Genomic DNA, 25,973 nt, shown 5'->3' with positions numbered 1-25,973 from the left:
AGCATACAGGGGGCACACTTACCACCAGCATAAAGGGGCACACTGCCCACCATCATACAGGAGGTACACTGACCGCCAGCATAGAGGGGGCACACTGACCTCCAGCATACAGGGGGTACACTGACCTCCAGCATACAGGGGGCACCCTGAACACCAGCATACAGGGGTACACTGACCTCCAGCATACAGGGAGCACACTGACCTCCAGCATACAGGGGGCACACTGACCGCCGGCATACAGGGGGCACACTGACCTCCGGCATACAGGGGGCACACTGACCTCCGGCATACAGGGGGCACACTGACCGCCAGCATACAGGGGGCACACTGACCTCCAGCATACAGGGGTCACACTGACCTCCAGCATACAGCGGGTACACTGACCTCCAGCATACAGGGGGGTTACACTGACCTCCAGCATACAGGGAGTACACTGACCTCCAGCATACAGGGGGCACACTGACCTCCAGCATACAGGGGGCACACTGACCTCAAGAATACAGGGGGGTACACTGACCTCCCGCATACAGGGTGGTACACTGACCGCCAGCATACAGGGGGGCACACTGACTGCCAGCATACAGGGGGAACACTGACCGCCAGCATATAGGGGGTACAATGACCACCAGCATACAGGAGGTACACTGACCGCCAGCATACAGGGGGTACACTGACCGCCAGCATACAGGGGGAACACTGACCGCCAGCATATAGGGGGTACAATGACCACCAGCATACAGGAGGTACACTGACCGCCAGCAAACAGGGGGTTCACTGACCGCCAGCCTACAGGGGTGCACTGACCGCCAGCCTACAGGGGTGCACTGACCGCCAGCCTACAGGGGGTACATTGACTGTCAGCATACAGGGGGCGCACTGACCACCAGCATACAGGGATACACTGCCCACCATCATACAGGAGGTACACTGCTGCTAGAATACAGGGGCACACTGACCGCCAGCATACAGGGGCACACTGACTGCCAGCATACAGGGGGAACACTGACCTCCTCCAGCATGCAGGGGGAACACTAACCTCCAGCATACAGGGGGCACATGGACCGCCAGCATACAGGGGGCACACTGACCACCAGCATACAGGGACACACTGCCCACCATCATACAGGAGGTACACTGCTGCCAGCATAGAGGGGCACACTGACCTCCAGCATACCGGGGCACACTGACCGCCAGCATACCGGGGCACACTGACCGCCAGCATACAGGGGCACACTGACTTCCAACATACAGGGGTAACACTGACCTCCAGCAACTGACTTCCAGCATACACGGGGAACACTGACCTCCTCCAGCATGCAGGGGGAACACTAACCTCCAGAATACAGGGGGCACATTGACCGCCAGCATACAGGGGGCACACTGACCACCAGCATACAGGGACATACTGCCCACCATCATACAGGAGGTACACTGCTGCCAGCATAGAGGGGCATACTGACCTCCAGCATACCGGGGCACACTGACTGCCAGCATACAGGGGCACAGTGACTTCCAGCATACAGGGGGAACACTGACCTCCAGCATACAGGGGGCACACTGACCGCCAGCTTACAGGGGGCACACTGACCGCCAGCATACAGTGGGCACACTGATGTCCAACATACAGGGGCACACTGACCTCCAGTATACAGGGGCACACTGACCGCCAGAATTCAGGGGGAACACTGACCACCAGCATACAGGGGGTACACTGACCACCAACATACAGGGGTACGCTGACCACCAGCATACAGGAGGTACACTGCTGCCAGCATAGAGGGGCACACTGACCGCCAGCATACAGGGGCACTCTGACCGCCAGCATATAGGGGGGCACACTGACCTCCAGCATACAGGGGGCACACTGACGGCCAGCATACAAGGGGAACACTGACCTCCAAGATACAGGGGGCACACTGACCGCCAGCATACGGGGGGTACACTGACCTCCAGCACACAGGGGGTACACTGACCACCAGCATACAGGGGCCACACTGACCGCCAGCATACAGGGGGCATACTGACCTCCAGCATACAGGGGCACACTGATCTCCAGCATACAGGGGGGTACACTGACAACCAGCATACAGGGGGGCACACTTGAGCTCCAGCATACAGGAGGAACACTGACCGACAGAATATAGGGGGTACACTGACCGCTAGCATACAGGGAGCACACTGATCTCCAGCATACAGGGGGCACACTGACCTCCAGCATACAGGGGCACACTGACCTCCAGCATACAGGGGATATACTGACCTCCAGCATGCAGGGGGCACACTGACCACCAGCATACAGTGGGCACACTGACTGCCAGCATACAGGGGCACACTGACCGCCAGCATACAGGGGTGCACTGACCTCCAGCATACAGGGGTGCACTGACCTCCACCATACAGGGGGTACAGTGACCGCCAGAATACAGGGACACACTGACTGCCAGCATACAGGGGCACACTGACCGCCAGCATACAGGGGGAACACTGACCTCCAGCATGCAGGGGAACACTAACCTCCAGCATACAGGGGGCACACTGACCTCCAGCATACAGGGGGCACACTGACCGCCAGCATACAGGGGGCACACTGACCACCATCATACAGGGGGCACACTGACCTCCAGCATACAGGGGAACACTGACCACCAGCATACAGGGGGAACACTGACCACCAGCATACAAGGGTACACTGACCTCCAGCATACAGGGGGTACACTGACCTCCAGCATAAAGGGGGTGCACTGACCACCAGCATACAGGGGGCGCACTGACCTCCAGCATACAGGGGGCACACTGACCTCCATCATACAGGGGGCACACTGACCGCCAGCACACAGGGGCACACTGACCTCCAGCATACAGGGGCACACTGTCCGCCAGCATACAGGGGAAACAATGACCACCAGCATACAGGGGGTACTCTGACCTCCAGAATACAGGGGGTGCACTGACCTCCAGCATACAGGGGGCACACTGACCTCCATCATACAGGGGGTACACTGACCGCCAGCATACAGGGGGAACACTGACCACCAGCATACAGGGGCACATTGACCGCCAGGATACAGGGGTACACTGACCAGCAGCATACTGGGGGCACACTGACCTCCAGCATACAGGGGCACACTGACCTCCAGCATACAAGGACACACTGACTGCCAGCATACAGGGGGCACACTGACCGCTAGCATACAAGGACACACTGACTGCCAGCATACAGGGGGTACACTGACCTCCAGCATACAGGGGGCACACTGACCGCCAGCATACAGGGGGCACACTGACCTCCAGCATACAGAGGGCACACTGACCTCCAATATGCCGGGTCACTGGTTACCAGTACACAGAGGACATAAGAAATCCAGTAAACCATCTACAATGCAACTAAAAAATCTGAAAAGCAATAAGAGAATCTTGTTAGCTGGTTCCCTCATCTAACGTGCAACAATAAAAAGCCAAAAATGCAGCACTGCCCTACACTTCATCTATAATATTCTACAAATGGACTTATAAGTGCAATGGTGACACCTATACATGAATAGCCAGTGCAAATCCACCAATGTATTGCACATAGCAGTGATGGTGTCACCCCCTCTGCACAAATATTCTGAGAAATTGTAGAGCTTCAATGTGCAAATAATGGTGAAACCCCCCACATACAATAATAATAACAGAGATGCTAATCATCCCGTGTATTAGAATATAGGAGTGATGGTGTCACCCTCTCTGCAAAAGGGAAGAAATATCGCAGAGCTGCAATGTGCAAATAGTGGTGCGACCCCCCGATATATAATCATAATACAATGTACAATTGATGTGCATATTTTATTATTATGATTATATATATATATATATATCGGGGGGTCTCACCACTATTGCAGCTCTGCAATATTTCTTACCTCTTGCAGAGTGGGTGACACCATCACTTCTGCCTGGGTTGAATTTGAATTTTGCTGCCCCATCCCCCCTCCAAGTCTTTCCTCTTATCTTCTTAACATTTGGTAGTCATATCCCAAAAAATTCTAGGAAGTATCTTTTTTTTTTTTTTCTATCTCATGGAGGAAATGTGAGAAATAACGTATTTATCTTACAATCATTCCATAAACACATCCCACATACACCGCATATATCATTAGAAGAAAATATGATTATAAAATAGTTTACAATTTGCCAATAATAAAAAAAAATGTCCCCAGATTTCATTTTAAAAATCTGGTCACCTTATTGTAATAGGCAGTAATATATTTCTCTCCCCCTTGGTGGGAGTGGAGATGACCCCATCTATAAGGATATACAGTACACAGGGCAGCCATCAGGGGGGGACAGCCCATACACATGTAGGGGGCCCAGGGGTTCCAAGGGGCCCAGCCGCCCAGGCCCCAACTAACAAGACTGAGTTGTTGCTGCTGTAGTAACTAGCAATTGCTAAAGCATGGCAGCGGCAGAGTAAGCCGATGCAGCTGAAGGGATGTCTCTTTGCTGGATTGCGCTGTCTCTTTGCTAAAAATATGAGTCTGTCTCTTTGCTGGATTGGGATATCTCTTTGCTAAATATATGAGGCAGTCTCTTTGTTGGATTAGGATGTCTCTTTGCTAAATATATGAGGCCGTCTCTTTGTTGGATTAGGATGTCTCTTTGCTGAATATATGAGACCATCTCTTTACTGGATTGGGATGTCTCTTTGCTGAATATATGAGACCATCTCTTTACTGGATTGGGATGTCTCTTTGCTGAATATATGAGACCATCTCTTTACTGGATTGGGATGTCTCTTTGCTGAATATATGGGGATGTCTCTTTGATGGATTGGATTAATTTTCATTCATTAAGTTGTAAGAGTGTTAAAACAGAAGTGGGTGCACTGAAGGACTTGGTGGGATGGCCAGAGGGCGGGCCCCACAAAATGTTGGTGGTCAGGCCCAGAGGGTCCCAGGCCTAAAGCTGTGTAAGGGGCCCCAAAATTTCTGATGGCTGCCCTGACAGTACATACACACACAGCACAAGGCCGTGTTCTCACTACGAGACGTTTCTTGGGGCTGCAGTTCCTCTGAGCTCCACAAGGTGGGGATCTCAATTTTACCCGGAGAGGAAGTCTCTATGGAAGACAGGAAGTGATGTCAGGTATAAATAGGAAGTTCCCGGGTGAAAGGTGAGTCGGGACGAAGTAGCGAGGAGACATCACTGGGAGTGGCAGCAGAGGAGGTAATAAGATCTTATTTTCACCCAGTAACCCCCCGTCATGTCCGTCCTCTTCCTCCATAGTCACTGTTACCTCTTTTACCTCCTGCAGATGATGATACACACATATATTATTATTCTACAGAATTTATGTTGTGCCAGAGAGGCAGGGCCCTGGCTAGTGTTGAGCGAACACGGACTGTATTATTCGTGTTCGTACCGAATAATTGGATTTTTTGTACCCGAACACGGACACTTTACTGTATGTTCGGGTAAAAATCCGTGTTCGGTCGTTTTATTTCCGGGTTTTGCATGCTTTGGTGCGCTTTTTATGGCGGGCTTTCAACAGCCAATCAACAATCGTTTAACTGGTGTGCCTTAAGCCATCCCAGCCATGCCTGCAAATGTCTCAGTAGCTGTGATTGGCCGTCTGAAGCATGTGACCAAGTCTTTATAAGTTCGAGGCAGCCGTAGCGGCGTCATTATGCTGCTTAGATCAGGGACAGATCACACATCAACGTGCTGGCTGCTGATTAGGGAAAGATAGGCAGGAAAAAAACATTTGTGTCCGGATAGAATTTAGGGTCAGGTCGGAGTGTTTAGGCAGGGCGAGTTGTAGGCATTTTAGGGATAGAGTCTGCTGAATTATATGGTCAGTGTGTTCTACAAACTACAATCGATATTGCTGTGTGGGGGGTGGGGTGACTCTGCACTCAATCCTGATCTACGATCTCTTCTCAATCCTGTTAGGGAGAGGCTGCTGCTGAATTTTAGGGAAACTGTGTTCTACAAACTACAATCGATATTGCTGTGTGGTGTGGGATAGGAGATAGGCAGGTGTCAGTGATCCACATCCATTTTTCTGTGTGTGAGCTGCAGTGAACACAATCTTTTTGGGCTGCAGTGAACACAATCTTTTTGGGGTGCAGTGAACAACATCCTTTTTGGGGTGCAGTGAACAAAATATTTTTGGGGTGCAGTGAACAAAATCCTTTTTGGGGTGCAGTGAACAAAATCCTTTTTGGGGTGCAGTGAACAACATCCTTTTTGGGGTGCAGTGAACACAATCTTTTTGGGGTGAAGTGAACAAAATCCTTTGTGGGGTGCAGTGAACACAATCTTTGTGGGGTGCAGTGAACACAATCTTTGTGGGGTGCAGTGAACAAAATCCTTTTTGGGGTGCAGTGAACACAATCTTTTTGGGGTGCAGTGAACCAAATCCTTTTTGGGGTGCAGTGAACACAATCTTTTTGGGGTGCAGTGAACAAAATCCTTTGTGGGGTGCAGTGAACAAAATCCTTTGTGGGGTGCAGTGAACAGAATCTTTGTGGGGTGCAGTGAACACAATCTTTGGGGGGTGCAATGAACACAATCTTTGGGGGGTGCAATGAACACAATCTTTGGGGGGTACAGTGAACAATCTTTTTGGGGTGCAGTGAACAAAATCCTTTGTGGGGTGCAGTGAACACAATCTTTGGGGGGTGCAGTGAACACAATCTTTGGGGGGTGCAGTGAACACAATCTTTTTGGGGTGCAGTGACCAAAATCCTTTTTGGGGTGCAGTGAACAACATCCTTTTTGGGGTGCAGTGAACAAAATCCTTTGTGGGGTGCAGTGAACACAATCTTTGTGGGGTACAGGGAACAGAATCTTTGTGGGGTGCAGTGAACAGAATCTTTGGGGGGTACAGTGAACACAATCTTTTTGGGGTGCAGTGAATAAAATCCTTTTAGGGTGCAGTGAACACAATCTTTGTGGGGTGCAGTGAACAAAATCCTTTTTGAGGTGCAGTGAACACAATCTTTGTGGGGTGCAGTGAACACAATCTTTGTGGGGTACAGTGAACACAATCTCATACTTCTGAACATTTGAGGGTGCTGCCTGTTCCATACTCCTGCTCCTACTGCTCAACCATCCTTTTAGGGGTACAAACAATAGTAATTGGGGCCTAGTGTGGTGGTGTACGTGTGAGATACATACACTTTCTTTTTGATCATATTTTCTATTCCGCTATTCAATTAAAACCTTTGGGGATCAATTAAATTGCGTGATAGTCTGTGTCGGTACGTGTGAGATCCACCTTTCCAAGTTTTTGGGGTTCATCTCATACTTCTGAAGATTTGAGGGTGCTGCCTGTTCCATACTCCTCCTCCTACTGCTCAACCATCCTTTTAGGGGTACAAACAATAGTAATTGGGGCCTAGTGTGGTGGTGTGCGTGTGAGATACATACACTTTTTTTGATCATATTTCCTATTCCGCTATTCAATAAAAACCTTTCTAGGGCAAGATCTTAAATTACAGAAATATGAGGAGACCGTCAAATAAGGGCCGTGGCCTGGGTCGTGGTGCTGCTGGTAGAGCTCCTGTTGCAAGGAGAGGACGTGGTCGATCTGTGCCAGCTACACGCACAAGTGAAACACCTTCCTCAAGTGTGAGTAGGCGACAGAACCTGCATCAGTATTTGGTAGGGCATCATACGCCCCTAGAAGTGATGAGGACAGAACAAGTGGAGGCGATAGTAGATTGGTTTGCTGCTGACAGTGCCTCCAGTTCCTTCACATTGTCTCCCACCCAGTCTACTGCAGAAAGGTCACAGTTGGCACCTGCAGCCGATGTCCAACCGTCTTTCACCTCACCCCCTTGCAAATCAGGCAAGCAGTCTGAGCCCCAAGCCATACAGCAGTCTCTTCTTCTTTTTGATGACTCTGTCAGCAGGGTTTCCCAGGGCCATCCACCTAGCCCTGCCCCAGAAGTGGAAGAGATTGAGTGCAGCGATGCCCAACCACTTATTTCTCAAGATGAGTACATGCAAGGATCATCGCAGCACGTCTCCGATGATGACGAAACGCAGGTGCCAACTGCTGCGGCGTTCAGCATTGTGGAGACCGACAAGGAGGGCAGGGGTGAAGACTGGGTGGAAGATGATGTGGAGGACGATGAGGTCCTCGACCCCACATGGAATGAACGTCATGCAGGTGACCTGAGTAGTTTGGAGGAAGAGGCGGTGGTCGCACAGAGCCACCAGCACAGCAGAAGAGGGAGCAGGGTGCAGAAGCGGAGCGGCCGTGCCCTAGACACTACGCCCGCTACTGCCCAACGCAGCAAGGGAACGAGCGCACCAAAGTCAGCTCAAAGGAGTTCTCTAGCGTGGAAGTTCTTTAGAAAATGTGCTGATGACAGGACACGAGTGGTTTGCACCCTGTGCAATCAGAGCTTGAAGCGAGGCATAAACCTTCTCAACCTGAGCACAACCTGCATGATCAGGCATCTAAGTGCAAAGCACGAGCTGCAGTGGAGTACACACCTTCAAAACCAAGAAACGTCTCTGGCTCATCCTGCTTCCTCTTCTGCTGCAGTCTCGGCCGCTCCAGCCACATCTGTAGTGATACCGGCACCTGCCACCCCGCAAACAGACGATCTGTCAGCAACACCACCACCTGGGTCACCAACAACCATCTCCACAATGTCCCGTGGAAGCGTTCAGCTTTCCATCTCCCAAACACTTGAGAGGAAGAGGAAGTACCCCCCTACCCACCCGCGATCCCTGGCCCTGAATGCCAGCATTTCAAAATTATTGGCCTTTGAAATGCTGTCATTCCGTCTGGTGGAGACGCACAGTTTTAAAAACCTTATGTCGGTGGCTGTCCCACAGTACGTCGTGCCCAGCCGCCACTACTTTTCCAGGCAAGCCATCCCTTCCCTGCACAACCAAGTGGGGGAAAAAATCAGGTGTGCACTGCGCAACGCCATCTGTGCCAAGGTCCACCTAACTACCGATACGTGGACCAGTAAGCACGGTCAGGGGCGTTATATCTCCCTAACGGCACACTGGGTAAATGCAGTGGCGGATGGGCCTGAGGCGGATAGCAATTTGGCGCATGTCCTTCCACCACCGAGGATTGCAGGGCGCTTAAGTTTGCCTCCTGTTCCTAACTCCTCCTACTCCACTTCCTCATCCTCTACCGCCTCCTCATCTGGACAGCGTAACACCTTCACCACCAACTTCAGCACGGCCAGGGGTAAACGACAGCAGGCAGTTTTACAACTTGCCTGTTTGGGGGACAAACCACACACCGCGCAGGAGTTGTGGAGGAGCATGGAACAGCAGACAAATGAGTGGTTGCTGCCAGCGAGCCTCAAGCCCGGCCTGGTGGTGTGCGATAACGGGCGAAATCTCATAGCAGCTCTGGGCCTAGCCGGTTTGACGCACATCCCTTGCCTGGCGCATGTGCTGAATTTGGTGGTGCAGAGGTTCCTTAAAAACTACCCTGATATGTCAGAGCTGCTGCAGAAAGTGCGGGCCGTTTGTGCGCACTTTCGGCGTTCTCACCCTGCTGCTGCTCGCCTGGCAGCGCTGCAGCGTAACTTCGGCCTTCCCGCTCACCGCCTCATATGTGACGTGCCCACAAGGTGGAACTCCACCTTGCACATGCTGGAAAGACTGTGCGAGCAGCAGCAGGCCATAGTGGAGTTTCAGCTGCAGCACGCACGCGTGAGTCGCTCTGCGGAACAGCACCACTTCACCACCAATAACTGGGCCTCCATGCGAGACCTGTGTGCCTTGTTGCGCTGTTTTGAGTACTCCACCAACATGGCCAGTGGCAATGACGCCGTTCTAAGCTTTACTATCCCAATTCTATGCCTCCTTGAAAAAACAATTCGGGCGATGATGGAAGAGGATGTGGCACAGGATGAGGAGGAGGAGGAGGAGGATGAAGAGGTAACATTTCCAAGGCTTTCAGGGCAGTCATTCGCAAGGGGCTCCGAGGGTGGGTTCCTGCACACACAAACGCCAGGGACACAATTGTCCAGCAGGGGCACAGTTCTGGAGGATGAGGAGGAGGAGGAGCTGGAGGAGGAGATGGAACCATGTTCACAGCAGGGTGGCACCCAGGCCAGCTCATGGCCATCACTGGTGCGTGGCTGGGGGGATACAGAGGACACGGACGATACACCTCCCACAGAGGACAGCCTTTCGTTGCCTCTGGGCAGCCTGGCACACATGAGCGATTACATGCTGCAGTGTCTCCACAACGACCACCGAGTTGCCCACATTCTAACTTGTGCTGATTACTGGGTGGCCACGCTGCTGGATCCCCGTTACAAGGACAACGTACCGTCCTTAATTCACTCACTGGAGCGCGATCGCAAGATGCGCGAGTACAAGCGCACGCTGGTAGACGCCATGCTGCTGGCATTCCCATCTGACAGCGGGGCCGCAGTGGAAGCACAAGGCAGAGGAGGAGGAGGAGGTCGCCAACGCAACCAGGGCACCGCCAGCACCTCAGAAGGCAGGGTTAGCATGGCCGAAATGTGGAAAAGCTTTGTCAGCACGCCACAACAAACAGCAGCACCAGCAGCTCAGATGGAACGTCTTAGCAGGAGGCAGCATTTTACCAACATGGTGGAGCAGTATGTGTGCACACGCCTACATGTAGTGAATGAGGGGTCTGCCCCCTTCAACTTCTGGGTCTCCAAATTAGGCACATGGCCTGAGCTTGCCCTTTACGCCTTGGAGGTGCTGGCGTGCCCTGCAGCCAGTGTATTATCTGAACGGGTATTTAGCACGGCTTGGGGCGTTATAACAGACAAGCGCAGCCGCCTGTCCAGAGACAATGTGGACAAGCTCACGTTCATTAAAATGAACCAGGCATGGATCCCACGGGACTTTTCCGTACCTTATGCAGAATAGCAATGGATACCGACCTTACCCACCCATTGTTCCATTTTTGCTCTTTCTCACTCTTTTGGGGTGTACCCTCATTTAAAATTTGTGAAAAGAAACAGTGTTGGCTACCTCGTCCTCCTCCTCAGGGCCAGATTAATGTAGGGGCTATTGGAGCTGCAGCTCCAGGCCCCTACCTTTTTATATAGGCCCCGGGTTGGCCATATTCACTGTTACCGCTCTTCTGTCACTTGTAAACACAGAAGTCTGGCTTCTATGCTCGCTTCCCCAGGCAGCACCCTCAGAACCTCCCCACACAGCGCGAAGGCCGGACAAGGAGGGACAGTTGCCGATGCATGGATGTGTTTATGGGCTTCAGAGACAGCATCCCATGTTGAATTAGGCATGCATGGCTGCACCCTTCCTCCTCTGGGTGCATGCCAAGGCACGGCCCTTAAGGCCCTTCAAAATCCTCAGCACCAAGCCCATGATGCTCTTAATCCGGCCCTGGTCCTCCTCCACCGCCGCTTCCACCTACACCGCCCATAGGTGTGCGCAGCCTATTGCATTAGGGTGTGCACCCCAAAGTTGAAATACACATGCATGTGTTTGCCAGCAGGGAGAGTAATGTATCGGGGCCATGTACCTGTAGGCAAAGAGAAATAGAGCAGAGCAGGTCCGAGGGAGATCTTTCCCATCTCCTCACTGGCAATGCTATGTGCCCTAGGTGATTAGGGTGTGCCCAGGCACACCCAGCACACCCTGTGCGCACGCCTATGTCACCGCCACATCCACCACCACCTCAACCTCCCTCCTACTCCCATATGGGCCTCGTCCTTCAGAGATGAAGAAGAACATTGTTTTATTTTTCTGTTTTTTTTTGTTGTTTTAAGTTATTTCCCTATCCACATTTGTTTGCAGAGCACTTGCCATGCTCTTAATTACGTTTTGCTGCCATTTGCAGCACTCTAGCCCTTTCCTTTGGTGTTTTAGAGCCATTTTAGTGCCTTAAAGTTCGGGTCCCCATTGACTTCAATGGGGTTCGGTTTCCGGGAAAAGTTCGGTAAAAGTCCGGGACACGGACCCGGACTTTTTTTTAAAGTTCGGCCGAACCCGTCGAACACGGACATCTAGGTGTCCGCTCAACCCTAGCCCTGGCGCAAGAAACAAAGAAGGACCTCTTGGCCTCCCTTCAAGCCTGGTGTTCTTCACACTGACCCTGGGGCCCTTTACTCTCGTTTTGGGGCCCTTTATTACATTCTTGCAGCAGGACCCTTTCACAAGTTCTGCAGTGGGCCCCTTTCCTGCCATCTTGGGGCCCATCCCACGGTGGTGGAATGCCAGGGCTTGGTCGCAATTGCGACCTTTGTGATCCTGGAAGTTCACCCACTGGTGTCAGTAGTTTTTATTTTTTGATACTTTAAATGTATTATTTTTTATTATTTTATTTTTTTACAATGTCACTGACTATGACTCTGTCCATTCAGAAAAGGACCCCTTCCTGGTTCTCTATTGTGACACATCCCCTGCAGCAGCTGGCAGGAGAGGGGAGGGAGCACAGTGGAGGTGGGGGGAAGGGGAGCACACAGGGGCCCAGAGACAGCAGAACACAAATGAACTGGATAGGAGGAGTTGCGGGGCAGCATACAGAGGAACCAATCTCCTCCATTTTCCTCCTGCAGCTAGAGGATAAAAAATGAGGACAGTGATTTCTCTACATGCTGCCCCCACCACCCCTCCTGTCCAGGTGGAGCATGGGGCCCAGTTGCAATTGCAACCCCTGTAGTTACGCCTCTGTATTGTGCCAACAGTTTGCACAACGTGAGGGCAGATAGTAGAGTTACAATGCTCATTAGAGCTTACAATCTAAGAGGGAGGGTCAAAGGATACAAAAGGCAATTACTGTGGGGGATGAGCTGATGGAGAAAATAAAACTCCAGTTAGGTGGGGCAGGAAAGGCTTCTCTGAAGAGAAGGATTTTCAGGGATGATCTATAAGTGGACAGAGTAGGAGATAGACAGACAAATTGGGATAGGGAGTTCCAGAAGATGGGAGAGGCTCAGGAGAATCCCTGGGGTCAAGCATTGGAGGAGGTAACGAGGGAGCTAGAGAGCAGGAGGTCTTGGGAGGAACAAAGAGAATGTTTTGTTTGGTATTGTGAGACTAGGTTAGTGATGTAACCTAGTTGAGATGAGAGCTGAGTTGTGGATGGCTTTGGAGGACACTGAATGGAGGCCAGTGGAGGGATTGGCAGGGAGGGGTGTAGGACACTGAATGGAAACCAGTGGAGGGATTGTCAGGGAGTGGTGGAGGACACTGAATGGAAGCCAGTGGAGGGATTGGCAGAGAGGGGTGGAGGACACTGAATGGAAACCAGTGGAGGGATTGTCAGGGAGGGTCGGTGGACACTGAATGGAAGCCAGTGGAGGGATTGGCAGAGAGGGGTGGAGGACACTGAATGGAAGCCGGTGGAGGACACTGAATGGAAGCCAGTGGAGGGATTGGCAGAGAGGGGTGGAGGACACTGAATGGAAACCAGTGGAGGGATTGGCAGGGAGGGGTGGAGGACACTGAATGGAAACCAGTGGAGGGATTGGCAGGGAGGGGTGGCGGACACTGAATGGAAGCCAGTGGAGGGATTGGCAGAGAGGGGTGTAGGACACTGAATGGAAGCCAGTGGGGGGATTGGCAGGGAGTGGTGGAGGACACTGAATGGAAGTCAGTGGAGGGATTGGCAGAGAGGGGTGGAGGACACTGATTGGAAACCAGTGGAGGGATTGTCAGGGAGTGGTGGAGGACACTGAATGGAAGCCAGTGGAGGGATTGGCAGAGAGGGGTGGAGGACACTGAATGGAAACCAGTGGAAGGATTGGCAGGGAGGGGTGGAGGACACTGAATGGAAGCCAGTGGAGGGATTGGCAGGGAGGGGGGAGGACACTGGATGGAAGCCAGTGGAGGAATTGGCAGAGAGGGGTGGAGGACACTGAATGGAAGCCAGTGGAGGGTTTGGCAGAGAGGGGTGGAGGACACTGAATGGAAGCCAGTGGAGGGATTGGTAGAGGGGGGGGGGACACTGAATCGAAGCCAGTGGAGGGATTATCAGAGAGGGGTGGAGGACACTGAATGGAAGCCAGTGGAGGGATTGGCAGAGAGTGTTGGAGGACACTGAATGGAAGCCAGTGGAGGGATTGGCAGAGAGGGGTGGAGAACACTGAATGGAAGCCAGTGGAGGGATTGGCAGAGAGGGGTGGAGGACACTGAATGGAAGCCAGTGGAGGGATTGGCAGAGAGTGTTGGAGGACACTGAATGGAAGCCAGTGGAGGGATTGGCAGAGAGGGGTGGAGAACACTGAATGGAAGCCAGTGGAGGGATTGGCATAAAGGGGTGGAGGACACTGAATGGAAGCCAGTGGAGGGATTGGCAGAGAGGGGTGCGGGACACTGGAAGGAAGCCAGTGGAGGGTTTGGCAGAGAAGGGTGGAGGACACTGAATGGAAACCAGTGGAGGGATTTGCAGAAAGGGGTAGCAGATGCTGAGTGGTTGGTAAGGTGGATAACCCTGGCTTCAGCATTCATGATGGACTGAAGGTGGGGGAGGGGGGGTAACCCATGTAAAGGTCATCTAATGAGGAGGAAGTTTCAATAGTTGATGCAAGAGATGACCAGGGAGGGAACTAGGAGCTTTATGGTGTCATTGGTAAGGAAGGGGGGTATTTTGGAGATGTTGAGGAGACAAGATTTGGATGTGGGGCCTGAAGGATAGTTCAGAGTCCAGAATTACACCTAGCACCCTAAAATGCGAGGACGAGTGGATAATTGAGAACTTGATTTTGACACTGGGACCAGGTAACGCGAGGGCACAAAGATATCACCACATAAGCAGAAAAGCAGAAAGAAATCGAATGCTCTCTAGAGCTCTACTGTTGAAGTCAGCGCCCTATCGGCAAAGACGTAACGCGTATAGGGGGCGGAGCCTTTCCTGCTGCTCGCTGCATCCTCTCTGTTGTGCGGTCTTATTGTATTATGAGCCGTTTAAATAAACGGCTGTATATGCTTTACCCTTACGCAGAACATTAGATTTCTTTCTGCTTATGTGGTGATCTCTTTGTGCCCTGTGTGAGAGCGGCACCATCGCGGTTACCTGGTCCCAGTGCATCCGTTAGTGAAACCTCCACACCATCCGGTGACACCTGCCTGTGACCTCTGAGGGGTAAAATCTTTGTTTGGCTCAGGTCTCTGGGTCAAAGTTTAAGGTGAGAGGCTTAGATCTCTGGTGGCGGTGGAGTGGAGCACAGTATTTTGTACTAATCACGTTATTGGGTGTTTACAGTTCTGGATAACGGAATGCACCTATGATTTATGGACACTGAGATTGCACTTTTTATTGTATACACAGATTGATTTCCATTATATGTTACACTTTGTTCCTGGCGCAGCACCTTTTAAGTTTGATCACAATGCTATGATGCCTGGCCACCCCACCAGGGCAGGAACGAACTGAGCACAGCAACCAGGTACTTGCGGTTGGCAGACAGGCAGAGTGGTTTAACAGTCCAGTTACAAGGCAGGCAAGGTTCAGAATAGTCAGGGTCAAATCCGTAGTCATAAGACAGGCAGAGTTCAGAGAGTAGTCGAGATCTGAATCAAGGCCTTCAACAAGGGAATCCAAACAGCAGGGCAGACAAACGGAGAGCTTGGAGCACGTGTTACAAACATAATATCACAAGCATGGGACTGCAGGCTTGGCTTGCTTCAATCAGATTTGGTCTCCACCCAGAGACTGACCACATCACTCACTTTGTAGATAGGCAGACAGAAAGAAAGAAATAAAGAATACATTACAGCCAAAACCAGGATGCTGGAATGATGAGCAAGAGCACAACTGTCAGGAACCATAAACCAGGCAGAGACAGAAAATGCAGTTAAAAAATCACACCTTTAATGTAATAGCAACAAAACACAGAACAGGAACGTAGTCTAAAACAGAAGCCAGGGTTTTGAAGACAGAGCGGGTAATCAGACAAGCCGGGATCAGAAATCAGCATTGTCAGAAGCCAAAAATCAGGATCAGAAATCAGAAGAGACGTCAGCCAGGGCAAGTCATAACAGGAACACAGCAGAGACACGCTAGAGATGTTGACCAGGCAAAGGCACGGAGGAAATGAGCAAGGCAGTTTAAATAGCAAAAAGGGGCTGGCTGTAGGCTGGACTAATGAGGCAGGTAATGGTAACCAGGTGAGTCACTGTGGAAACAATGAGTGGCTGGTAATTACCCGACAGCTGAGCAGCCTTTGTGCACTGAGTAGAGAGCTGCTATTAATAGCAGAAACCCAGCACTGACAACAACCCAGTCCTGACAAACAGATTATACTACTTTTATTAGTGGTGGGGGGTGTATTTAAGGAGGATTGGAATATGTATGTCTTTATTTTTTAGGATTCAAATAAGAAAGAGGAAAAAATGTCATTTGTAGTAAATATCCGGAATTGTTTTTTTTTTTTCCATATTGATCCCAGTCTCAGATATTGATCCTAAAATGTGATCAGTAAAGTCTCTGGAGTACACGGAGATCACAGGAATATGATGAGTCCTGACAAAGCCCACAGAAAAAGTTCATCTTTTATTTTAGAAGAGGTGGGACGCACCCGGGAGAATATGATTCTTTGTGTGCAAAAACCTCACACAGTGCCCCCACAGCTCCTCCTCCCAATGTCCCTCCTATCAGGGTCAGAGAATCCTATGACACCACACTGACCACACAGCTCCTCCTCCCAATGTCCCTCCTATCAGGGTCAAAGTATCCTTTGACACCACACTGACCACACAGCTCCTCCCAATGTCTCTCCAATCGGGGTCAGAGAATCCTATGACACAGAGGCGTAACTAGAACCTTCAAGCCCCCAGTGAAAGAAACCATGAAGGGTCCCCCTTATCCTGGGCTGGAGGGCAGCAGGACCTGGATAGGAGGGGCAGGGGGGGTGACACATAGAGGAACAAATCCCCTCCATTTTCCACCTGCAGCCGCTGAATGCCTATGGGAGGGAGAGGAGGAGAACTTGGCTTTTAGCAGCTGCAGGAGAAAAATTGAGGGGATTTGTTCCTCTATATGCCCCCCTTCTCATCCAAGTGTACAGGGGAATTACATGGGCCACAACCATTGTGACCCCTTTAGTTATGCCCCTGGGATGAGTGGCAGCTGTGGTGGTGGGGGATGGTATCAGTGGCAGTAGTGGTGGTTGGGCGGGGATGGGATCAGTGGCAGCGGTGGTGGATAGGGGAATGGGATGATTGGCAGCTGTGGTGGAGGGGGTAATGGAAAGGGATAAGTGGCAGTGGTGGTATGATGGGATGAGAGGCAGCAATGGTGGAGGGGATGGGATGGGTGGCAGCAAGGGGGGGGAATGGAATGAGTGGCAGGGGTGGTGGGGGGATGGGATGGAATGAGATACGGGGTAGTGGTTCGGGGAGTAATGGGATGGAATCAGTGGGGGGGGGGGTCAGTGGCAGCAGTGAGGGGGAGATGGGAGCAGTGGTGGTGGGGGGATGGGATGAGTGGCAGTGGTGAGGGGTGCATGGGATCAGTGGCAAGGGTGGTGTTTTGGGGAGATGGGATGAGTGGTAGCAGTGGTTGGGGGGGGGTGGATTCAGTTGGAGCAAAGGTGCTGGTGTGTGTGGGGGTGAATCAGTGGCAGCAGTGGTGCTGGTGTATGTATGGAGGGGGGAGGGGGGGTTGGGAATCAGTGGCAGTACTGATATTGAGGGATGAGATCAGTGTCACTCCCTTGCAGATCATTCGGTCCCTCCTCCTTGCTTTGTCTCAGTATAACTTTGGCTTTCTTCCTGTGTCTCCAGTAACTCCTATCCCATCATAGGGTTTCCTCACACGGTGGAGAGCTCCTCCCCCTTCACTCTACTGGCCCAGCCCGGGTCAGCTGATTTTCTCTTTCAGTCTCCCGACATTGTATCTCCCTACCCTACTGAACTCAATGGGCGGGCAGAGAAGATAGGCGGGGACTGTGTGCCTGTGAGTACCCATGACTGCGGGCGGAGAGGATGGGCGGGGCGGGGACTGTGTGCCTGTGAGAGTGCACGTTAATGACCAGTGTACTATCTACCGAGCAGCAGCGGGCCCCCCTACAGTGGTGGAACTCCAGGACCCATTTCTCAACTGCGACTACTGCAACCCTGGTAATTCCCCCACTGCTATGACATGACACTGAGCACACAGCTCCTCCTCCCAATGTCCCTCCAATCAGAGTCAGAGATTCCTATGACCTCACACTGACCTCACAGCTCCTCCTTCCAATATCCCGTTATCCTACTCTTTTTTTTCCTGATGCTCTTAGGATGTGGGCTGAACCCCAGGCCTCCTTACTTTCAAAGTAGGGATGTTGGACCTGCATTGTATGTAATATCAGAAACCTCAGCATGAAGTGGGGTTTAAATAAAAAGAGACCTGACCAGAGAGGTGAGGAGGATTCTGGGAATGTCATTTGATTTTACTATTTGTGTTCAAATCTAGAGTTTTCCTCCTGTGAAGTCTGGAGATCATATGACCATCACATTGCCTCCACCTCCCTCCCTGATAGACTAGAGAAATAAAAAGAAGATTTTAGAAGTCACCAGAGAGATCATCGAGCTGCTGACAGTAGAGGTGAGCGGTGCCGGGAAGGACGTCATGATGGAGAATCAGCCGCCCCTCACATCACCGGGTAAGAGGAGACTTTATTGTAAAGGAGAGAGCAGTACGGAGGATCCACCTAGATCCCCCATCATCTGATAAACACATAGAAACAATGTATTCAGTCAGTGTGTGTGTTTCCTACAGATGGATCCAGTAATGGGAACCCACCAGAGAGATGTCCCCGTCCTCTGTATTCCCGGGATTCCACACAGGAAGGTCACACCATCCCTCACCATCATCAGGTAGATGAGGAACAATCACTGATAGTATCATTAGGATCTGTACATTATCTGCATTGTTACCATTGATGTCATTTTTATTATATATTCAGAGTGGAAACCTGAGAGATTCTAAAGTTGAGGTTAAAGAAGAGATAAAAGAGGAGGATGATGAGGATGGGGTGATGGAGGAGTCAGAGTTTCTAAAGGAATGCAAAAATCTGTATCAGGACACCATGGAGGAGTCATCCATCTACAGAAACCCACCAGAGAGATGTCCCTGTCCTCTGTATTCCCGGGATTCCACACAGGAAGGTCACACCATCCCTCAATGTTACAAGGTTGGTGGATTGGAGCATCTAGAACATGGACTTCTGGGGAGGATGTGTTTTTTTTCCTAAATAAATAATATCACAATAGTAAAGCATATATCTTCCAGATGATATTCTCTCTCATTTTCTTGGTTTAGAGTGGAGATCCAATCGATATAGAATTTGAGGTTAAATCAGAAGAAGAAGAGACGTATGTGAGGGATGATCAGCAGTCTATGGAGGAGGATGGAATAACGGGGACATTTAGAGAGGAGGACACTCCTACAGAGATTAGCACAGGTGGGTCATTAACACTAAATACATTCCCCCACCCATACTGCTCACTGATTGGTCCAGAGTAGGGCGGGGACTGGGTGATATCAGCCTGTAATCTCCTGGTCACTTTCCTGAGCTGTGTTCCCCGTCCTGTATTCCTGTATTTCTCTCGGATAATCTTCCTTCTCTGTGCTGCAGACACAATTTATGTCTCTAGACTGGATTTATGGAGATTCTGGGGTTCAGCTGGCAGTAAAATGTTGATAAATACCATAGACGTTCCTTGACCTAGACACCTGGGGTATGTACCTTGGTTCTTCTGCCCCATCCCCAGGTCTAGTAAGATCTCTGACAGAACAATTCTCCCGGGGTTACTTGCTCTGTTATTTGCTGGCTGTGCCAGGTGGAGGGATATGTCTGTATAGTCTCACACCCAAGTCACTGAGTGCAGTCTCAGGAGATGGGAGGCAGCGGTGTGCGACCTCTGCAACTGATTACTGAACACAAATATGAGTCCTGACCCCTGCACTATATACTCTATGTTGTACATTACATACTCCTGACTTCTGCTCTCTCCCCTCTACCCACTGCTATATATACACATAATATGGATTCTCTTTTGTTACTCCCATTTCCTACCAGCTGGACATTTTATATCTGATGATTTGATTGGAGGACAGACTTTTACATGGTGATAATAATGTGATAACATCCTCCAACTTTGGAACCTTAAACAGAAAGTGATAATGAGGGAAGAGTCAGTAACCCAATGATGGTGGTCTTCAGGATCAATCCAGCCTTCATCTTGGTTGTTCTCCCCCCATCCTCACTCTCTGACCTCTGGTTGGGCTCAGCCCGCTGTTATTCATGACTGAATCATGGACTAAATAAGGAAGTGCAGGACTTTTTGTATTGGGAAGATGGCAATGAGTGATAGAGGGGGAGGGGACACTCGTCCTATAATCCCCTCATCGCTGTCACTCCTATAAAAGACAGTTCTCGTTGTTTCCTCACTCTCTGACTAAGGTCCATGAATAAAGAAATGAACTGGTAGGAGATCAGAGGACCCATTTACTAGTTACCTTGAGGGGGAATTGTAAGATCCTCAGAGACAAAGCTGTCTGATGTGGGCGGAGTCCTGGTTTAGAGGAACCAATCTGCTGATGTCTAGTAATAATCTTTGTATTTCTATTTTAGTAGATGGACGGGAGATGAGGAAAACCTCAGAGGATTGTCTCACTTTGTCTCCAGACTGTAAAGTAGAAGATGAGGACATCACACAGTATAGTCCAGGAGAAAACCCGACTACCTCAAATGTCCATCCAGGACCACACAGTGTAGATGGACCATCGTATTCCTCTTATCCTGAGGAACCTCAGACTGTGAGGGACAGTGCCGTACCATCGTATTCCTCTTATCCTGAGGAACCTCAGACTGTGAGGGACGGTGCCGGACCATCGTATTCCTCTTATCCTGAGGAACCTCAGACTGTGAGGGACGGTGCCATCCTTACAACAGATAAGAGGTTCTCCTGTACTGAGTGCGGGAAGAGTTTCCATTTAAAATCCAATCTTAATGTGCATAATAGATCTCACATAGGTGAGAAGCCATATTCCTGTTCTGAGTGCGGGAAATGTTTTTCACACAAATCCACTCTTTCCGTGCATCAGAGATCACACACAGGTGAGAAGCCGTATTCCTGTCCTGAGTGCGGGAAATGTTTTTCAGTGAAGTCTGTTCTTTCCAAGCATCAGAGATCGCACACTGGTGAGAAGCCGTATTCCTGTCCTGAGTGCGGGAAATGTTTTTCACAGAAGATCGCTCTTTCCAAACATCAGAGATCACACACTGGTGAGAAGCCGTATTCCTGTCCTGAGTGTGGGAAATGTTTTTCAGACAAGTCCAATCTTTCCGATCATCAGAGATCGCACACTGGTGAGAAACCGTATTCCTGTCCTGAGTGTGGGAAATGTTTTGCACAGAAGTCCCATGTTTACAGACATCAGAGTTCGCACACGGGTCAGAAGCCGTATTCCTGTCCTGAGTGTGGGAAATGTTTTTCAGTGAAATCCTCTCTTACAATGCATCAGAGATCGCACACTGGCGAGACACCGTATTCCTGTCCTGAGTGCGGGAAATGTTTTTCAAAGAAGTCCGTTCTTTCCACACATCAGAGAACGCACACTGGTGAGAAGCCGTATTCCTGTCCTGAGTGCGGGAAATGTTTTGCACAGAAGTCCCTTCTTTACAAACATCAGAGATTGCACACGGGTGAGAAGCCGTATTCCTGTCCTGAGTGTGGGAAATGTTTTTCAGAGAAGTATGCTCTTTCCAGCCATCAGAGATCGCACACTGGTGAGAAGCCGTATTCCTGTCCTGAGTGCGGGAAATGTTTTGCACACAATTCCCATCTTTACAAACATCAGAGATCTCACACGGGGGAGAAGCCGTATTCCTGTCCTGAGTGCGGGAAATGTTTTTCAGAGAAGTATGCTCTTTCCAGCCATCAGAGATCGCACACTGGTGAGAAGCCGTATTCCTGTCCTGAGTGCGGGAAATGTTTTGCATACAATTCCCATCTTTACAAACATCAGAGATCTCACACGGGGGAGAAGCCGTATTCCTGTCCTGAGTGAGGGAAATGTTCCTCATTGAAGTCCTGTCTTCCTGTACATCAGGGGTCCCACAAAACCCTGGAGGTGTATTAGTGCCTTGAGTGCGGGAAATGTCTTCTATATGAATGTTGGTGGACATGTGAGGAAGAAGCACACCCTGATATACACCTCAGATATACTCCATGGCTGATCTTCATCATGTAAGAAACATTTCATAAGGAGATCAGAGATCACCAAAGACATGGATGAAGTGTTGTCCCGTTTTGGCCGTTGATAGCAGGAGAAAAATAAAAATGGAGTCCTTACCTTTCATTGTGTGGGAAGATTTCACAAACACTTACAGATCTGGTTGTTATAAATGTGTTGATGAAATGTGACCCGCATTCCCCCAGTCATGGTGAATTGGGATTTCCTATAATGGTCAGTTCCATCTAGTGGCCATAATGTGCTTTCCAGACAGATGTCCATGGCAGCATATGTTTGGGTAGCCCTGCCCTCGTTCCTCACCATAAGACCCCACCCCCATAAATGTTCAGGATAAGCCAATGGCTGTGTTCCTTTTTTGTCCTCACTTATAGGACCATTTTTGTATGAAGTTTTCCTACCTATTGGAAGTATTGGTGGGCGGGTCTGGTGCTGGGCAGCTGTGCGGGATGTCTGGAGCTTCCTTTGGTATCCAGAAGTCTTCCAGGATGTCCCGAGTGGTCATTGAGTCCCCAGCTATCAGCAGGGTGGTGTTATGGCACACATATGTAGAGGATCCATGCCTGGAGAGTGGGCCCTGCTATCGGCGGCTATTTGCATTGGCTGGGAGCCCAGCTGTTAGCAGGTGGCCGTTAAGTGTTAGACACGTGAAATTCGTTTCGGTGCGAATACAAATTCTGACAAATTTTTGGTTATTCCTAGATTCCGATGTATCCAAATCTCCAAATGAAATTGTAATGAACTTTGTTGAAATCTGATAAAATTTGTTTTGTTTATTCATTTTCTAATGAAATCTAACTGAAAGAAACAGCATGGTCCCCCCCCCCCCTCAGTCCATACCAGGGCCTTCGGGGGCCAAAATTTAAAAACAAATCCCAGCGTGGGCTCTCCCCTGAAATCCATACCAGACCCTTTATCCCGGCATGCAGGTCAGGAAAGTGGGAGGGATCTTGGTAAAAGGGGCTTTCAGATTACGAGGAGCCCCCTGCCTACAGACCCCCACAGGCCACGGTTGCGGGGAAGAGGCCCTTGTCCCCATCAGCATGGGGACAAGGTGCTATGGGCTGGGGTGGGAGAGGTGCCCCAAAGCACCCACCTGGTATGGGTTAGGGGGGGCGCTTGCTTACCCCCCTTTCCTGACCTTCTTAACTGCATGCTCAGGTAAAGGTCTAGTATGGATTTTGGGAAACCCCGCGCCATTTATATTTTTTTTACATATTTGCGTAGGCCTGGTATAGACTGGGGGAGGGGACCCCACATAATTTTTTTAAACATTTTTCTAGGGCCGGGCAATGCCGGCATTCTTTTCTTTCCATTCATCTGTCATTGGGGAAGCCCGCTGACAGCTGATGAGTCATTGGTTGTTAAGGATGCGGGCGGCTGGCTTCCCAGCCCCCCGGTTAACAACCAGCTATTTCTTCACACAGAATTCAAATCAGTCGATCGTTTTTCGACCGATCGGAATTTCTAAACAAAAATAAACTAATTCTGAAACCGAACTAAAGGAATTCCATAATGAAACAAAATTAATAACATAATGAATCTATCCGAATCGAAACAAATGTTTCCATTCTGCACATGTCTCCTAAGCGCGCCCAACCCAGATATAGCAGTTGTGTTCCAGCCTCTGGGATCCGGGTCACCCTGTGGAAGAGGTGCAGGACACGTGAGTATGTTTGGCTTGAGGTCAGCAGAAGGGAGCAGACGCCATGCGGGCTGCTAGGTAGTAACCAAAAGGAAAACCTATGGAGAGGACTCTGCTCTCTGGGTGATCGATGTGCATTGCCGCATCTTATCAAAGTTTGGTGCAGTGGCCTACCTTTGTCTTCTTTTCTGTCATGAGGAGCAGGGGCGGACTGTCCATTGGGGGTGCCGGGGCACCGACCCCCCCCAATCAATGCATCCGGCCCCCTAATCTACATGCAGGGCGCCGGATGCATGGATTCCAATAGGGGATTTTTTTTTTTTTTTGAAGCATGTGATTAGAGCCAGAGTCTCTAATAGGCTTCAAATAAGGGTGGGCTCCAGACACAGAGCACTGCCCCCTGAGCCCACCCAGTTGTGTGACAATAGCGAATGAATATTCACTATTGTCACATTGACTCTCCTCCCAGCCAATCAGGAAGAGGGTTGTGAGACCCCTTTCCCAATTGGCCAAAAGGAGAAGCGATCTTTCTGCCCCGTAGCCATGAAGAAGCAGAAGACACACGACTGGAGGAGGAGAGCGGCTCAGCCATCCAGCACCCCCCGGCTCGGACAGGAGGAAGGAGGAGGTAAGGTGGTAGACAGCGGGGGGAGGAATGTGTCAGTGACTGACTGAACTGGACTGACTGACAGAACCGACTGACTGAGCTGAATTGACTGAGCTGAACCAACTGACTGAACTGATTAACCGAACTTACTGACCGAGGGGGGGTTGCGCATTGCCCCCCCCCCCCCCCCGAATTACTGAGCACCAGCCGCCACTGCTGAGGAGAGAACTGTGTGTTGAAGCAAGGTTTGCTTTCTGCATAGCGGTACTCCCACAGGAGCTGCTTGGATATTGGTATGCCCGGGCCTCCTATTTTCACACAGCCAGGTGCACACTCTTCCGCTCGTTGTCTCCAATGACCAGTCTAGGGGATGTTTTTTATGTTTTATTTGGAGAACTTGGATAGGAGAAGAAAAACCAGAGCTAACATGAGAGTCCCAACATCCTATCTGTCCAAAGAAATGGGAAACTACAGTTGTTCACAAGGAACCACTGTCATATGTGTGGACTTTAAGAGCACAGCATGAGACAGATAACAACTACATGGATTTATCCTAAAATAATATTTATTGATTTATCTAAAACCAGATCTCAATAAAATGAGGAAACTGGCCCCAAACTGAGCTCAGCTCGTACACAGGAGATCAATGTCTCCTACTAATTTCACTCATGTACATCATACATATATAAGGATAAGTTGGTATATATCATAAGGTTCCTGTAGGTATAGATATTTCCTCTCTTCACTTAGATGGAACATTTAGTGACGGCCATGTACTTTATTACTGAATATATCTTATTACTATTATAACAATCTCCTTACTATATGGATTTTTTTGTGTTAGCTTTTTTTGTATACATGTCTGCATCATATTTGTTACTGATGTCAACATTTGTATCAATTACTGTATGTATAATAAATGACTACGTTCAGATTCTATTTTTGTATATCTTAGTTGGTGACCTGCCTCATTTAAAGTGCCACGACCTCTGTTTTCTGTTTGCATTAACCATTAGGGATGGAGGCACGTCACTGTGTTTGCTTCGAATCATATTCCTTTATCTTCGTCTGTTCACTGGCCGACGCGTTTCACACAAGGCTTCTTCAGGACTATGAAGATGTACAGAAAGTTTTCTCTTTAAAATGAACAGACTCGATATTAGTGTTTCATAAACATAGAACATAATCTGTATTTATGTACATCATAATAAATACAAACATGGCTTCCTAGCACACGGCTTTCCTTCCAACCCCCAACAAATTAACCCGACCTGGGGCGGACACAGGGGGAAAAATCAGACCAAAATGTGTTGTGTATATATAGGTATCTGTCCTGATGATCCTAGGTACAAGATAAAATATACAGTATCTCACAAAAGTAAGTACACCCCTCACCTTTTTGTAAATATTTTATTCTACCTTTTCATGTGACAACACTGAAGAAATGACACTTTGCTACAATGTAAAGTAGTGAGTGTACAGCTTGTATAACAGTGTATATTTTCTGTCCCCTCAAAATAACTCAACACACAGCCATTAATGTTTAAACCGCTGGCAACAAAAGTGAG

General features: G+C 49.8%; 3 protein-coding genes across 3 annotated transcripts in view; all 3 read left to right on the top strand.

Moving 5' to 3' along the window:
- The window catches only part of LOC309564458 (uncharacterized protein), a 1,566,033-nt gene that overhangs the window by 309,517 nt on the left and 1,230,543 nt on the right, over nucleotides 1-25,973 (top strand). The gene's annotated exons all lie outside the window — the stretch shown is intronic.
- Nucleotides 1-25,973, top strand: part of LOC309564031 (uncharacterized protein) — a gene marked incomplete at both ends in the record, with an annotated part of 95,296 nt that overhangs the window by 10,799 nt on the left and 58,524 nt on the right. The gene's annotated exons all lie outside the window — the stretch shown is intronic.
- LOC309564032 (uncharacterized protein) overlaps nucleotides 1-25,973 on the top strand; it is a gene marked incomplete at both ends in the record, with an annotated part of 51,413 nt that overhangs the window by 10,147 nt on the left and 15,293 nt on the right. The window contains one exon of the mRNA XM_082268656.1: nucleotides 20,934-21,378. Coding sequence (XP_082124782.1) covers nucleotides 20,934-21,378 — 445 coding nt within the window. The remainder of the gene's footprint in view (nucleotides 1-20,933; nucleotides 21,379-25,973) is intronic.

Source organism: Pelophylax lessonae (genome assembly GCF_965119305.1).
Source record: "Pelophylax lessonae genome assembly, chromosome: 9".
In the NCBI taxonomy this organism is placed as follows: domain Eukaryota; kingdom Metazoa; phylum Chordata; class Amphibia; order Anura; family Ranidae; genus Pelophylax; species Pelophylax lessonae.
This window is presented reverse-complemented; position numbering and strand designations above follow the sequence as displayed.